Source organism: Oenanthe melanoleuca, chromosome 1 (assembly GCF_029582105.1).
Source record: "Oenanthe melanoleuca isolate GR-GAL-2019-014 chromosome 1, OMel1.0, whole genome shotgun sequence".
NCBI classification, from domain to species: Eukaryota; Metazoa; Chordata; class Aves; order Passeriformes; family Muscicapidae; genus Oenanthe; species Oenanthe melanoleuca.
The window spans coordinates 97,046,067-97,064,033 of NC_079333.1; the positions used below are offsets into that span (position 1 = coordinate 97,046,067).

Sequence of the window (17,967 nt, forward strand, 5' to 3'; positions counted from 1 at the left end):
GAGATACTCTGTGGTTAATTAAGTACACATGAAACCACAATCAGGAAAATGTGAAATTTTGAAAGAATGAAAGCAAACAGAAAAACTGAAGTAAGCATCAGGTTCATCAAAATGTTGAGAAGACAGTCCTGTTGCAAAAGTAGGATTATGAAGTGTTACTGATGTCTGTAAGTGTACAATATTATATAGCAAACAATACCACATCAACAGCAAATGAAACACTGTCACACGACAGAGAACGTTGTACATGAAATAATACAACTTTTTATTCATGTTTTATAGATTACTTTTATTTAATTTTGCTTTAATAATGCATATTCTGTTCACTCTGTGCAAAATTGGGGACAGAGGTGGGTGTTTAAATCATCTAATGAAAATCAAGCGAAGATGAACATTCAGGTTGAGGGAGAGGCCTATCCAAACCAGGAAAGCTAAAAAGCCACAGCTGCTCAAGACAAAGCTGCTCTCAGCTGTGCCCTTCTGTCCTGTCACCTGGCACAAACGTGCTCTCCTGGCCGAGCAGCTGAGCCCTGGGAAGGTGACCTCTGCCGGACACCGGGGACAGGAGTGGTCGTGGTAGCTACATAGGGAGACCTGGCCTCAACTGGCTCCAGTCAGTGTGTGGCAAAGAAAGGCACAAATCATTGCAAAGACCAGACTTCTGTTGGTTTGTTTCCTTCTTGTAAATACATTACTGTACACAATGTAAGTTTAAGTTGTAGGGGATTCGGGGACATAAAATTGCATATTTAACAGAACTCAAAACCGTAACAAAAAGTAGGCTGTTCAATCTTGAAGCAAAAATAATCCCTCCAGCCCCAACATTAACATTCATTCCTGGCTATATGAAGTACAAACATTTTAAAATCTGTGACAAAAGACAATTAAAAACCAAAAGTCAAAATCATAAAGCTTGTAAACAGATAATCTGAAATACACTTTATTTATGGAAAAATATCATCAAAATAGTACCACTATGGACTAAACTGCCTGAGTTTTCATTTCACCTAGGATCTTGAAGTAGAGAGCCTTTAGCACAAGATCAATTTCAGTCACAACTAGTGCCGCACAGCACGGCTTTGGGTAGAAATTTTGTTCTTGTTGATATTTTTGTTGTGCTATCAAAAACTGTTGTGCTAATCCTTCAAATAAAGGGATGTTGAGGCAATTCTTAAATCATTTGGCACAAAGTTATTTTGGCTGGGGCATAAATTTGAGTCTCAGTCATGAAGAATAATGCAACATTCCACCTATCAAGTATTCACTTTGATTGAAGAGCTTTCTTTATGTCATTAACTTCCATCTAAAAACAAACAGAAGAAAAAGTATTTGATTAAATTAGATGCTTTAGCAAACTGAGGCACAGCTGGTGCCACTCGAAAAGCACACTCCCTCTTGTCTAAAAGGTGTCAGCTACAGGTTTTATACCACTCTTATTTCCAAAGATTTCACAAATTGAGGTACTTCTTAACTGTCTAAGATGACCATTCACAGCTTCCTCTCTCAGACCATGACAAGTATAATCATTGAATGTACTGCAAGACTTTTCAATCTCTTTAAATTACAACTTTTACATGCCAGACAGATCACTGCCTGACATTTCTGCAGAATGAGCACTGTCCATGCACCAGCAGCTGCACTTACCGCCAGCAAAATAACCTGCACTGCTGGCAACCAGCACAGGTAGCTGAGGGGCAAAACCCGTTGTGTCTCTCCTACAGGGAGGGTTCTTGCTGTAGGAATGGTGGTTGCCTTCTGCAAGCATCAAGCCTGTGCCCAGGCACCTTAAAGACTCTGAAAGTGCCCTGCTTAAAAGGATGTGGCTGAGACCATCAGTAGCCCCAGCTGTACACTTGGTCCCTGACAGACACTGAAAACCCTAAGGCAGGAGTCTTAGATTTATTCAAACCCACATGTTCCAACCTGTGTTGAACTTCACCATCATCAAGGCAGTTTTTTCTTTAATACGTGGACTGAGAGCTGTGTCTATCAGAGCACTCTGAAACCAATGCTACTTTTTTTGGTTAAGTTTTATCTTCATGTAAAGCTAATAATTCCATCTTGGCTAGCCATTTACCAGTATAAGCAACATTTGAACTGGAGTAAAAGCATTCGGCTTTAAGATCATAATTTTAAACCCATCAGTTCATAAAGATGCAAAGTTATCTCTGGATAACTCTGAACAGTGTGGCCTGTTAGACTAAATCAACAATGGCTATTAAAACTGTTCACTGGGTTTTATCTGAATAAATTTCAGTTTTAGCTGAACAATAATTGTGTATTATCAGAAGCCATGTTGCTATGTGGCTGGACACACAAAGTCCTGAAGCATAGAGGCAGCCCTGGAGCATAGACATTGAGGATCCACAGCTCTGCCACCCTTTGCCCAAGTTCTTTACAGAGGTAGCAGTGCAGTGAAATTACAATATGATTTTCTATCCCTAGGTCAAAGTACAGTTGCCCTATATCATAAAAAAAAATTAAAATATAAACAATACCAAACCACTTACCAAGTGCATGCAATAGATGAGTATAGCACAGCATAGATTAGAAAAGAATAATTTGGTTTGGAAGGGGCCTATAGTGACCCTTTAGTCCATCTGCATGACCAAGTTTAAGCATGTTGTTAAGGGCATTGTTTAAATCATTCTCCAAAACCCCCAAAAAGCAGTTTCAACATCATTTCGCATCAAAGCAGCATTGTTATTGATTCCAGCAAAGGCCAAGCTCCATGAATCCCACAAGCAGTGCAGCAGGATACCTGGCAAATGACTAAGGCAGCACAACAACATCTAAAGATAAGGTACTGTAAAAACTATATTAGCCATAATTGGGTTCTTAATCAGAGCCCCTTCTTTTTTTTTTTGTCCTCAGGATGCTTTAGTGAAGACAACCTAAGTTAGTTTGTAAAGGAGACATTAAAATCTTGCTATATGAAATAATATTCCAAGCATACTAACACTGAGACAAGCCTATTACAAAATATAAAGCTTTGGCAGAAAACAAGTAACTTAAAAAAGCATGATTTCATTTGTGACAAAATCAAACAAAACTTGGATGAAAAAAATCATAATTTGAATCTTGTATTGTGTTCAATTTTTAAAAAATTGTCTACTTGTGCTGATAAATTTTTGGGTAATTATCAGGCTTTTCAGTAAAAACCCAATATTGCAATATATATGACACAAATTCACAATGCTATGAAGGGAACAGGTATCCCTTTTAGAAATATTGGTAGTTTTTGATTCACTGGAATCTAAGTATCTTAACAGAATTTTATGTCCCATGTCAGGCTAAAGCAAACCTGCCTGTACATCCCCAACATTAAAAATAATTGAAGTACCTGCAATCGTAGACGGATCTTCTTCTCTTCATCCAATTCAGAGAGCAACTGTTTAATCTCTTTTCTGTTAAAAGAAGGCAAAAGAAGCTTGGGATGGAAATGACCACACTAGTAAAATACAAGAGATTATCTCTTGGAGACATATTTACCCCAGTTCATTAGTTTGTGTTTGGTTTTTTTTTCTTTTCTCTGAACATTTAATTGAAGTCAGCATCCTCTTGTATACTCTAGGCTATAGTAAGAAGTAAAACTCACTATGGGACCCCACCCCATCCCACATGGCTAATGACTAATGCCTCCTCACAGCCCTGCATCCACAGGCTCTGCTCTGGCCTGGCTGTATCAACACCAAATCAGCACCCAGTTGCCTTTTTCCGTACAAAATGTAGATGTATTGACTGTCGGTGGGTTATAGGAACTGGTAACACAAATCCTGCCTATCCTATCACATACTTAAGCCACTTAAAAGCTGTTTATGCCAGCAACACAATGGAACCTTCAACTTTATTTATAAGACTTAACAATCCCAAATATGGATTTTGTGTCATTCTTCTTTGTTGGGAAAGGGAACATAGCTATGAGGAGCAGACACGTTCTCATGTTCCCACTGAGTGATCTCACCTTAGGACAGATACCAGTAGGTGGAAGCTGCCCTTGCAAGAAGGGCCGGGGAGCCCAGAGGAGCAGGGTCAGCCTAAGAGGCGAGGCCGTGGGGCTTGCTGGCTACATCCAGCTTGAACCTTGCCCTCCCGCATCTTCTCCCAAACTCCGCACACCTCTGTTCCGCCACAGGCTCTGCACGCTGCTTGCCCTTTTCTTTTTCCTGCCTGGGCTACACACAACTGACAATGTAAGTGAAGGTTTAGCTTCCAAAGCATGAAATATTCTCAGGAACATCAAAAGTTACATGCCAGCCCCAGTTTCACCTAAGAAATGAGCAAATTAAAGAAAGCAAAGGTGCCCAAAACTAAAATAGTAAGATTTAGGGCCATAAACACAAAGGCCTTCAGATGACCTAGTCACAATTCAATTACTACTTTTGTAACATGAGCTTCCTGGGAAAATGTGATAACACTCAAATTAAAAAATAATTTAATAACTTTAGGAACTTGTAGCAATTTATACTACAACTATAACAAATGCTCCCCTTTTATTATGATCAATGCACATGAGTTCCCAGATAGTTATTGACAAATAAAACAACATTCACTGCTTATATCTTGCAACTTAACTTTTCTAACACCCCGTAAACATCTACTTGTGTCATAACAGAGGAAAAAGCTGGTGGATAGTGCAGGTCTTTTTTGTGGAGGTTCTCACCCCTCAATATGTTCTGTCACATGAAAATCACTCACAAACAGATAGGCCAGATGAGCAGAGTAACATCCATGAAGGCAAACTCAATCAGAAACTGCCTCCACTGTGCACAAATGGATCCATCCCACCTACAACAGTGATTTGCAGTACTTACTTTTGCTGGTCTTTCATGGTTTCAATGATGGTTCTTAGCTCCCTAATTTGTGTTCTCAGCTCTTCCAGGGCAGTCTGACCTTGGCTCAAGTGCTCAGTCTTTGGCTTTCCTTCAGTACCAAACAAGGATGGGGAATTTGACCTGTGGCCTGTTGTTCCCATAGCAATTGAGTGAAATCCAGGTGATGGTGAAGGGGATAGTGATGGTTGTACATTACTGCCACTAGCCAGACCTCCTGGTTTTGGAGGCAAGGAAGTTTTGTTATCAGACACCTGCAACATAAAGAATAACATTTAATATCTGTAGAAAACTTGGTGAAACTCAAACCTCTAACTAATGCTGACTATTTAGTGGCTCTTCAGTAATGCTGAAATTCCAACAGTCAAACATGGACAGTCTTGGCAAAAGCATGATAAATATAATGATTAGTCATCATCTTTGTATGTGTACATCAGAGGGGGTCTAGCTGTGACGCAAAAGTTCAGCAACAGCATTTCCAAGATTTTCAAGATCTAGCAGTGAAATAAACCAGGGACAGATGCTCATTTTCTCTCAGATGTTTGTGAGAACATCTCTACATCCATGGATGTCTCCCACAGAGCACAAAACTACATGGCCAAGAATCCAAGTTGTATTTTTTTGTAAATTAAATTTATAATTTCCCACCAATTATTGAAGGAATCTTCCAAGTTATTTCAAAAATTTAAAAATGTACTACATGTTCCCCCTAGCATTATGAAAGTATTAAAATATTCATTAGGTTTGCTTGTTGGTATGATATATATAGAAAAAATTCCCATGGTTTCAAAATTATAATATATTAATAATAAATAATTGTAGTGTACTCCTCTGTTAATCAAAGCTTCCATGAGACCCCATAACTACCAATAGCTCTTTATTCCTCCAGGAACTTGACAGAAAAAACATATCATTAACCTGTAACCCTAAAATCATGTGGTTAGCTGAAAATAATTCCATGCTTCTTAACTGCAATCCAGTGCTCTACTTATTAGAGAAGCCTCTACTCATATGTGCTACATAATGTAATTAATGTATATAATGTAATATAATGTGATACAACATTTCATACTTATTAGGCATTTAGAAAATCTGAAGTTTACCAACCATACATGACCAGCTACTTCATTGCATACAGAGAACAGTGTACAAGTACAGTTACATAGTGGCAAGTAAGGAAAATCTATGCAGTGCTTTTTGGCAGTGCTATGTGTGCTTTACATGACAGCTACCAGGCATGTTTGAAAATCTGATTTGGACAAGTGTAAGAAAAAGTACTAGGCAACCTTCCAACTCTCTTTGGAAAAAAGATATTGAATTTGAATGGCAAATAGGGCAAAATCCTGAGAATAAATGGTATGGAAATGGAAGGAGACACTGTAAGTGAGGGACAGGGTGGCATTAGCTGAAAAAAGTAACTGAGAGAAAAGTTAGTGATGAGATGAAAATCAGAAAAAATTATGATGGGAAGAGAAGAGCAGGATCTACCAAGTTCTGTGAAAAACAGTCTTCTGTACTATACAACCACGATTGAGCACAGAATCTGATTTGGGAAAGCACTGAATTCAAGAAGTGTTCTGCACAAAAAACAAGTCTGACCATAAATATAAATAAAAATGGCATTATAATCACAAGAAAGCTGAATGACTGTAGTGCCTTGAGAACTTGACTCAATATCCTGAATAATATTCTTTTATCATTTTATCAATTAGTTTGTGTTTCTGGGTTGGAAGGGACCTTAAAGGTCACCTAGTTCCAATTTCTCTCTCTGCCATGGGAAGGGGCACCCTTCACTAGACCAGGTTGCTCCATGCCCCATCCAGCCCAGTCTTAAACATTTCAGGGATGGGGCATACACAACTTCTCTGTTTTGACACCCGTTCCAGTGCCTTGCCATCCTCACGGTAAAGAATATTTTTCCTAATATCTAATCTAAACTTACTCTCTTTCAGTTTGAAACCATTCCATCATCCTCTCCTATCACGCCATGCTCCTGTAAATAGTCTCTCTCCATCTTTTTTGTCAGCTCACTTCAGGTCAGTGAAGGCCACAGTTAGGTCACCTTTTTTTCCAAGGCAAACCCAATTCTCTCAGCCTTTCCTCACAGGAGAGGTGCTCCATCCCTCTGATCATCTCAGTGGCCTCCTCTGGACTTGCTCCATGGCAGGTCCATGCCCTTCCTGTGCTGGAGACCCCAGAGCTGGGTGTAGCACTCCAGGTGGGGTCTCACCAGCACAGAGTGGGTGTGAGTAATGTGTACCTATAAACAGACCCTTCATGGATAATAACTCCATGTATCAGTAGGTGCAAGTTTCTTTCAGACTGAAAAGAGATTTCAGGCTGAGTTCAAATCTGGTGCAGGCAAGCAAGGCACAAGGTCATTGATCTGAGCATCTTATTCCAGAGATTAATTGTCTATCAGCATTAAAGCCTCGAGCAGCTGCTTTCTAATAGCAGCTATCTCATTTTACAGGAACAGCATCTACAGTTTTGTCATATAACTTACAAGTGTTGGCCCAGCAGTACTCCTTGGTGCAAGTGCTCCCAGAAGAGGGAGCTGCATAGCAAAACATTTTCCTTATAACTTGATCACAGAAGTGCATGACTTCATCTTGCAAATACTTGTTAAACTATTAGAATGTAGTATTTTTATTATTAAGGGTATCCTTATGTAGTAAAAAATAGTTCCAACTTTAAAGCCTGACCCACACATTCCTTTTGTAATATTTGATTCAGCTACAGTAGTCTACCAATATACAGTAAGAATGGCAAAAGCCTATAAAAGGAATACTATTATACCAGTATAAAAAGTGATTATATTTGCAAATTTAAATTCACATACTATTACAGTGTGTCAAAAAATTGTATTTACTCTGCTCACAGACTCTTCTAATGTAAAATCAATTTAAAGTTACAAAAAGACAGGGTCTTTGTTTCTAAAATTTATTTCCCAGCCTCTCTGCTACTGTGAAATCCATTTACACAAGAAGGATTTTTTTCACAGTATGGTTATTTCAGACATTTTAAGTGTGCAATTTACTTAAGACTTGCCTTTCAAGCACAGAACAATCTTTAGTACCCTTTATCATTTTAAGCTTCTTTAAGTGGGTAGTTACCAGATGACTGTTGAATTAAATTTTAAATACTTCAGTACTGCTTTAAAAAAGTAAGATGCATGTGATAAGGTTAAGTAGAAGCATTCCAATTAACTTACTTGTGATATTGTAACAGTTCTTGATTTCCTTGACACTTCAAGAGTTTTGTGAGTAATGGAAACATGTTCTTCCTTCTCATCTTCAGGACTTGGCGAGTCAAAGAAATCAGGGCTTGAAAGGGATGACTATGTAGACAAACACACACCACAAAAGAAGAAAAAGAAAAGCACAGATATTTTCATTGTACAATAACTTTTTTAGCTATCATTTTCAAAGTAAAAATACTTAAAATCGGGACCCTTTGTGCCCCTACTCCCCCTTTCTTGCATCTTATTTTCAAAGCTAGAGTGCTTTCAAAGCAATCAAGAAATAAGATATGCTTAAGAGTTGAATTCAGCATTGATTGGCAGCTTTGCACTGCGTGGTCTCACAAGCTGAAAGCAGCCTCCTGTGGCAGGCAGGACGCTGAGCGCGGTGCCGTGGGGACGGCAGCTCTGTCTCCGGGGTGGCTCTGCCGTGGCTCTGCTCAGAGCAGGTCTCACCCTGCGGCACCCAGCGGCCCCAGCCAGTGCCAAGGCACGGTGCTGCCGCTGCAGGGCTGCTCTGTGCATGGCCTCCTGGTAAAGGTGTGAAAAAGGAAGGCTCTTTCCATCCCCTGATCCTTTCCTCATAGACGTGGCAGGGGAAGGAAAACCTCTATACTCTCTTTTATATTTCTATGCTTATCACAGCAGCCTGTTTTGAAAGCATTCCCTTTTTTTTGTGTTCTGTTAGCTTCGCAATCATCCTTTTTGCCTCCTTCCACTTCATTTTTCTTCAGTAACACAGACCCAGGTAACCACCAGTGGTTGCTCTCATTCTGATATTCCAGAATGCAAAAACCATGGAACAAAGAAACCCCAAACCCCCAAAGAAGAAGACATTGCAAAATTAAGCAGTGGTTTCCGAAGTATTATGAGACCAACTTGTCTAAAGATAGATATTAGAGAGTGAAATTTAAATCACCTTGTATTTACAACTGTGACCTTAATAAGAAGAAACACATGATAGCTCAAGGAGGGCTGTTGAAGACTGAATGATCTATTTGTCCTCAAAATCTGGTAAATGTCCACAAGAAACAAAGAGAAATGCTTCTTTCGGGAAACACTTACAAAATCCTCAATACTTCTTACAAATTAGTCTATCCAAAGACTTTTATAAGGGATTTTTCTGGGCTCAGTCATGGCTGGCAAGGAACACTTGGCAGCATCCAAATAAGGGGGTGTAAACCTTAGAAGGAAGGGAATGTTTTAAACATCAGTATTCAAAACACTGGCAGCCTTTGACAGTAATTTTCCTGATCTGCATCTCTCTGCCTCATTGTACGTGTGAAGGAATGGCTGGGTAAAAGTAGTAAAAACACCAAGGAACACAAGTAGGAGGGGGGAAAATTCAGAAAAAATATTTTTAAAAGTAGTTTTTAAAGAAAAGGAAAATTAACTTACAGATGTGAGAGACTGGGAGGGTGGTCGCCTGCCAGTAGCTTTTGGTCTGGTTGTAGTTGGATGATTAAGCTTCTCAGCAATTGGTATTACAGAATCAAAACCTTCCAAGTCTTAAAAATAAAATAGAATTGATTTGGTTTTCTGGCAATTGTCTTCAAAGGGAAAGAATCACATTTTTTTTCTAATTTCAAAGAAATGAAATCCCATTTTCCCCACTGTGTCACAGTGTTCTGCATGTATTTAGCCACCATGATGGCACTAAAAAAAACCTGGAAGTCAAAGGCAGCTGTAATCCAGTCACCCGTGCCAAGAACAATTACCCTTCCATCTCAAACACAATAAAGCAGAGGGGGGACGTGTAGAGGAGCCTTTGGCTTTGTTTTCAGCATAGTGAAAGCTAAATGACATCATGGGTTCTATGGCATGGAATAAACAGTTTCAAAATTTCCATCTGGCTACTGAAGGAGTTAGTAATTTATTTTTTTTCTGGATAACTGGAGACATAAGACTGTGCACACATTGTCTCAGGAACTGTACTGTCAGCTCTGCATTGCAGTAATTGCTCAGGAGAGTGCAGAATGAGAATGATCAAGCTGGAAGTGATCTGCAGGTTCCCAGACACCTGCAGCTGGAGGCACCATGGTTTCCAGGTGAGAGGACTATCTCCCTCCAGTAGTCCAGAGGCTATGGTAAGTAAAAGCTGCAATAGACTCCTGAAGCTGTACAGAGTCCAGGGAAAGCAGGTCTGCTTGAATGCTGTACCATCTCCATGGCCAGTGAAAAGCTCTGGGGAAGTGTTTACTGAATCCAGCCACAGGGTAACATGTGTAGGTGAAAGAGTGATGTGGGGGCTCAAGGAATACCACAGCTCATGATTACATGGATAAATCAAATGGCTTAATACCATTCATCTATTTTTATGGGTTGTATCAGTTTCACTCACCTTCATTTCAAAATGCCCTACAGCATATGTTGAGCAGGAAGGAGTCAGAAAACACACAAGAGGTACTTTAGACAAGATAAATCAAAATTCTTCAAAATTACTTTCAGATATGAATCAAATACAGGAATGATAGTCATTATTCAGAGACTACTTTTCATTGCACACATGTAGGAAAAAATAGCTTTCAAGTTAATAGTTCTATATACTAGGCACTTAATTTTCCAAACTATTACAGATCTCTGAGGGTCCAGTTTTGTTGTCATATTACAACCAACCAATTACAAAATTACACAACGGAAAAACAAATTAATTAATGGGCCTGTGCAATAAACTATATGCACTGAAGGACATTTGAATTGATTCCAAGTACTCATGACTTGTCATCTAGAAATTAAATGAGGTTGGAGACTCCTTACTCAGCAATATCCTTCCATCTCCAGGAGATTTAAAATAAAAAAAAAAAAAAAAAAAAAAAAAAAAAAAGAAAAAAAGAAAAAAAAAGAGAGAGCTCTTTCAATAGCCCTGAAATAGTCTAAGGTTATTCATCTCCAAATATTACTCTATTTTTGGAGTGACTCTTCCTATATATAACCAGTGACCCCACTGTCCTCTACCATGTATTTTTGTCATTGCTCTTTTTATTGACTGTTGCAGCCTGTGTGCAAAGGTAGGTCACCCACCCAGTCTGTCAGTGAGATTTTGGCAATCTGAAGCCTCAGTTGTACCCAACACATCATCAGGTGAGGCCACAGTGCTTTGAAAATTAAAATGAGCTGATTTTAGCAGATTGCACAAAACCTATCTGGAGTCCTACAGAACTTCAAAGTTTCAGGAGAGCAGAAACAGAAGGAAAAATTTGTTTTCTGGGAAAAGAATAGCAAGCAAGTGTAAGAGCTGTTTTCTATTAATATCCATGAAGCTGACCCATAAGATAGCCAAATGACTTATGATCACAAAGCAAATCAGTAATCAATATATTAACATATTATCTAACTTTAATTTTCTCCACTGAGTTACTTTGCTAAATTGCACAGCAAAAATGTAACACCATCAAAATTATACACTCCCATCTAAAAAGGTGGTATTCATGCACATGAGCAGAAATGGAGGCTGAAGCAATGCTTCCATTTGTCCCAGCCACCCTCTCCCACTTGACTGTTTTTACTATTTTTTTCCTGAGCAAACTTTAATGCAGCTCATTTTTCAATGGCCTGTGCCAAGCTGTGCAAATACTTGCACGAAGGAATCAGTTACCAGTACCACAGGACTGATTCAAGCTGCTAAAACAGGGGAAGAACAGACTTCTGCTTTGGGGGGCAGGAAATTGGCTGAAGTTATTTTGCAGGAAAGCTGCAGTGTGTGACTTCCCTCTCTCCAGTTTCCATTTCTGTTATCTACCCAGGAGTAGGAAAGAAGATTGAGTGAGTGAGGTGGGAGTCAGTCTCTTATCCCAGGTAACAAGTGGCAGGAGAAGAGGGAACAGCCTCAAGTTATACCTTGAAGTTGAGTTAGGAGAGGTTTAGATTGGATATTAGGAAAAATTTCTTCATTGAAAGTGTGGTCAAGCACTGGAACAGGTTGCCCTGGCAGAGTCACTGCTCCTCAAGGTATTAAAAAATATGTAAATGTGGTGCTTAGAGAGATGGTTTAGCAGTGGATTTGGCACTGCTGGGTTAATGGTTGGACTCAATGATCTTAGAGGTCTTTTCCAGCTTTAAAGATTTTATGATTCTGTAAGTGCCCACTGTCCCTTTCTCTGCTCTCACAAAAGGTATCTACACTCATATGGAAAACAATTAATGAAAATATAGTTTAATGAAAAAATTAATTCAATTTGTTTCTTTGACTTAAATAAACCAGTAAATATCTAGAATTCTATATTTGATCAGAACAATAAAATACTCAGGTTTAAATTGTAAAATGTATTGATAAGACAAAGTGTATGAATTTTCATCCTTGAGGCCCATAAGCATTTGCAGACATAATTTGCTCCCTGCATTTTATAAATACCATGAAAGATTAACATTTATGTGCAAAGCTTCTATTATCAAGAAATACTGGAATCCTACACTTTTTCCACTTCTGAAGGCATTTTTGATAGCTAGAAAAATAAAATAAAGCAGCCTATACCTGCACTGAATTTTAAAGAAAGTAGAACAGAGGCTATAAAGGCTCCACAGGTAGAATCTGCTGCCAAGCTAGTGAAATCACAGCCATTCAGTTGATACTCTAAATGAAATTCTGTTAAAGTGTAACAGACAACACTTGATACAACAATAAAATAGTGAATCCACTTCCAGCACTCTTATATGCCCTTTTTCTCTCCATTTGTCCTCCTTTTTAAGATGTTCCCAAATCTGCTCTGCATCTAAGGCTATCACCACCTTCCACAATCATCACCTGTAGAGATACTAATTCAAGAAAATTCCCATGCAGTGAACTGGTAGCAAGTAGAATGAGCAACAGAGCCACTCACAAAACTTCTGCCATGCTGTCATATATGCTGTGGATTCAGTCATTCACTCATGCTGGTTATTTGATTATTTTTTGCTTGTGGAAAGCAAGGCTGTATGGTTCTGACTATATTAAACTCACAGAGGTCATTAAATGCAGAGATTTGATTTTACTTTGCATTTCTGCAGCTATCAGAATTTGGGAGCTTAAATTTACATACTAAGCAAAATGTAAAGCCTTCCTGACAAATGGAATGTCATTAAAGAAAAGGTCCAGTCTACTGTATTCACAGACACATTAATTGCCAGTACAGCAACATCAGCATCCAGCAGACCTGGACTCTGCACTGGTCCAGCTTTTTCTTTGTCTGGTAATAACAAACAGTGAGGAAGATTCTATTAAACATGTGGAACATAGAGATGGCACCCATCAATTAACTCCCTAATTAAAAATAGTTGATATTTGTTCTACAAATAAACTGATGCATTCATCATTATAACTGTCTCCCTGATCAAGCTGGTAATCCATGAAGTAATTCATGAGACTGGGAGAAAGGCACCAGAATAATTTTAATATATCAGTGTAGTACATACAGTCTGGCTCACTGAGCAACCATATTTCATGAATATGAAAAAATGTTAGCTGTGCAAGAATTATCCCTGGTATCCTTCCAAGCCACTTAAGAATAGAATATTTTTCCCCATTGCTATGTTCATTTGGAAATAAGGTTATTTAAAGGATGATGATGATGATCTTTTTAACAATATGCCCAGATCCAGGAAAACAATTATTTAGAGAAAGTGTTAAAACTCATTAGACTTGTACCTTCCTAGAAAGTCACCTTCAGTCCCTGCCCCCCAAAAACCCCAGAAATAAAAAGTTAAGTGGTTATGCTTCCTTCCTTACCCCTTTTATCCCCTGCATTTACTATTCTGGCATAAAATGTGGCAAGGCTTTATCTTCCATTTAGGTTTTTTAGTATTTGGGCAAAGTCAATGATACATAATGATGACAGAAATTTTTTGAATTAGTAGAGAGATTTCACCTTGAAAAAACTGAAATATGAAGTGATATATAAGAGAATCAACACTTTCAAAATGCTAATGGTGAAGTTTCACAGAAAAGAAATACAGCAGGGCTGAAGGAAATGAGGCAAAGTTGGCATTCAGTTAATTTGAAGATTATGTCACAAAAGCCAGAAGTGGATTTCATTTCATAATCATCTTCAATACATTTAACAGGATGACAACAGGCATGTGTAATACTATATATACTGTCTTTAAATGCAATACTTCTTAAAGCTGCCAAATAAAACACACACTGTAGAAAAAATCTTCTGCATTAGTGCCCATTCAATATATAGTAGAAATTAAAAAGAACTCAATAATCTGAATGTTAGTGGGAATTTTCAGAAGACTACAACTACTTTAAGTACTTCAAGCATCCAGATTCTGCTACTCCCTCCATGCTGAACAGCATCATACCCTTTGGAGGAATACAGCCATACTCCCAGCCAGGGTCCAGGCAGCAAATCTCACCCATAATGAATCACAGACAATTTTTTAAGATTTAAGTAAAGCAGTTGTAGGAGGAGACCTCCCTGGCTGCAAGGCTCCTTAGTTCAGGAGTGCAACACTGATGTGCCAGGGGGGCCTGGCCACACTGTTCTGTGCTTTGGAGTGAAACAGGGTAGCTCACCTGGCTTCCCAGGACAGTCACTGGACAGCTGTGACTTCAGGACAACCTTTCCTAAAGCAGCCAATTATCATCTCCCATTTCAATCCTGACTTTATCACTTTAATAGCTGAATGTAGAAAGCTGCCATAATGAGCTTTGCTAACCACTTGCCACTGCCCTCATAAGGATTTTATTTTTAACAATTTGGAACATGCCAAGAAAGAACTGAAAGGTCAAGAAAACTGAGCAGCTAGAAGAAATGGATATGATGTTTTCAGGCACCTCAACTTGATACACATAGCAACCAATTATAATTTCTAGTTTACTGCTTTTCTCTGGACCCCTCAGGGCAAGAGCCCTACTTAATTTATATAAAGGACCATTACCATATTCCAGATTACAATATTTGCAGTCCAGAACTATGTTTATGGGGGATTTTGACTCAATGATGTAAATATTACAACTTAAACCAGTCAGGCAATTCTGTTTCCTTGCTTTGCCCTATTAAAATCAGCATGAATAGCAGCATAGAAAGAGGTTTGGGCAGATTTTGATCTTCATTATATGTGTCAAATTTTGTCCTCCCTTATATTTACCAGTATTTTCTGATTTTCCAACTTTTATTCTGTGTTTTCAGGCAAAATAAGTATAATATCTCACAGCAAAACAGCCTGTGATTTAAAGACAAACCTGCCCCATTCTACAACCTTTTACAAGAAATATACTCCATCTTTTTCCCTAGTGTGGGCCAAATCTTACTAGATTACTTTTCTTGCAGTCAGAGAGGCACAGCTATCATGTCTCCTGACAAATACAGCTCTAGAACAACTGCATATGCAGTTCAAGGAAACATGATATACTGAATTTTTTTGTTTGTTTATTAGATATTTTCAAGAGGGTATTTTTAAATATCCCTTCAGGCAAGGTAGCACCAGTCTTGCAGGGAGGTACAGAAAAAAGAGAACAGATAATCATATGGCTTTGGCCAGTACTCTATGATCCACCAGCAAATACTCTGCAGATTAAAGTCTGAGGAAATGGCAAAAAAACAGACTTGCACTAACCAGCTCCCAGGGAAGCTCTTACAATATTTCATACCATCATTAGATGTTTCAGTAGGAATCACTGAAGGCATATGTACCTTGGGTTAGCACTGGTGAAGATCATTAACTGCTTTCATAAATACTAAGCAATATGTGTAAAGAGCCAGGAAAAATATTGGAAATATGTATCCACTTGGCTCTGTGCAATTCAGTCTTTCTGCAAAGCACAGAAACTGCTACTTGTGGGGATTAACTGATCATTTTCACAGTAGATACATTATTTTTAATTCTTTGTGGCTTATTCTTTAAATCACTTAGCTTAAATCCATATGGTTTTAAGTATTAGATGATGCCAAAGCAACCCTGCTTTGGATAGACAAGACTGGTTTCAGGATTCCAGGATTCCAAATTGTGTGTGTGTATAGTTAGAAGACTTAGGATCGATCCTGACTTGCAGAGATAACTCAATATCATTTTTTGGAAAGCATTTTTGATCCACTGTTTTGTGTAGGTACCCTGGTGTTTGGCCAGCACTCAACCTACTACATCCACTAAGTTATTATATGTGCTAGATGTTTCTGTCATCACACTGGCCCTCATATACAAAATTCTTTATGAAATTAAAAAGAAACATGTCACCTAAAGAAAGGTCAAGTTGTGCCATAAGGCATGAATTGCAGGTGTTGAAACCAAAGTAGTTCTATGTAGGACTAACAGTTTGTAGAATGGGGTTTATTGTGTCAGTGTAGTTTATGTTGCTTTAGAAGTATTTTAAAAGCTCAAAAAGCCACTCCAATCCAGACCAGTTGTTGGTAGATGTACCAACAGATGTAAGCAACCACTGTGATTTAACCACAGCCTTGGGTACATGACCACACATTTTCCATTGACTGCCCCTGAACACTCTTCAGATTTTTACTGTAGGTTTGTTGTGACTTTTTTCCTCTCTCAGACTAGAAAACCATACTAGTATATTTCTAAATGCTTTTACATATAATTTTGCATATAGTTTGCATATTCATTTAATGAAACATATGCATTACATTTTGTGATGACAAAATCTGTCTGTAAGAACAGGTTAATGAATCCAGAGCAGTGACAAACACCACATGTAAATTTCACGTCACTTTTGTCACTAAAATTTCTCATAATATATTAATTGATAATGATTTCTCATTTCAATACTATGATGCAAAATTTTCTGTCACAGTATGCTCAATTTCAACTTCTAAGTTAAAAAACAAACTGTAATATCCATGTAAACTTTGGCATTCTACAAAATGCTTCTTTTTGTATTTGCTTGTTATGCATTGTGAACTAAACCAAAGACAGGGCAGGAAAAAAAATGGCAAAAAGAGCCTTACTCTCATGAAATGAAGAAGAGTTAGCCATGGCAAAGAGATGTAAATAGGAAAAGTTGAATGCAAGGTGTGTGGAAAGGAAAGACATCACTGAAAACAGGGGAAAAGTAAACAAAAGAAAAATTGAGAAGGAATGGGGAATGGTTCCTCTCAAATAATACATTCTGAAGTCTAGTTTTCCAATGGTGTTTGTAAAGATTGCAAAAAGAAGTAAATGCATGGACAACAGAAATAAGATCTGCCATCATATCTACAATCAGCAGTGATGTTGCTAAGCAGAATATTCTCTTGCCAGTGCAGTTTGGAAAATTGTAAGTAGTACTGAATTATCATCAAGAAATTTACGTGTGAAGTCACAGCTCTGCTGAACATGCTAAGGAAACCAAGACATGAGCTAATATCTACACAAAAATAACTTTTTTATATATGCAACTCAGAGAATATTATTAACTGTATTACACATCACCTCAATCTTTCTCAAGCATTTGTGATTTTCCTGATTGGTAAAGTGGAGGGAGAATGTGTTTAACAGTGTGGGGTTTTCTGGTTAGTCAACACTGATCCACTGGTAGAATATTACTCAGAAAATAAACAGGAAAAAGCCATTTCCAAGGGACCTAGACACAAAATGCAAGTTTTGAATCTGGATTCCCAATTCAGCTCAGCATAGTGATGCTCAATTGTTGATGGCATTACTGATTTCATTGTTGCTGATCACTTGTTTGCTTTTTGAGAGAAGGCAAGTGGAAGAACCCCCCCCATCACAGAGGTTTTGGTCTCATCATAGTAAAGAAAAGGAATCAACTTAGAAATCCTTAAAACAGGCTTCACAGAATGAAGAACTATTCACCATTCAGCGTTAGTTTGGTTTGCTTTAGTAACCAAAACTGTCTCTCCGTTGGTTTTGTCCATCTCTCTGCTCTGCATGAAGGGAACAAGAGCTTTAGACTGTCTATAGGACCAAGAAAGTGACAGCCACTACCCAGTTTAACATCTCTAGTGCAAAGTAGGCAGGAGG

General features: G+C 38.3%; 1 protein-coding gene across 4 annotated transcripts in view; it reads right to left on the reverse strand.

Moving 5' to 3' along the window:
* Positions 1-240: 240 nt before the first annotated feature.
* Positions 241-17,967, reverse strand: part of SH3KBP1 (SH3 domain containing kinase binding protein 1) — a 206,146-nt gene continuing 188,419 nt past the window's right edge. For all 4 annotated transcript variants that reach the window (XM_056501773.1, XM_056502024.1, XM_056501858.1 and 1 more), the window contains 5 exons: positions 9,472-9,581; positions 8,047-8,172; positions 4,815-5,086; positions 3,344-3,407; positions 241-1,303 (listed from right to left, as the gene is read on the reverse strand). In XM_056501773.1, the coding sequence (XP_056357748.1) occupies positions 1,262-1,303; positions 3,344-3,407; positions 4,815-5,086; positions 8,047-8,172; positions 9,472-9,581 (614 nt within the window). In that variant the 3' untranslated portion in view covers positions 241-1,261. The remainder of the gene's footprint in view (positions 1,304-3,343; positions 3,408-4,814; positions 5,087-8,046; positions 8,173-9,471; positions 9,582-17,967) is intronic.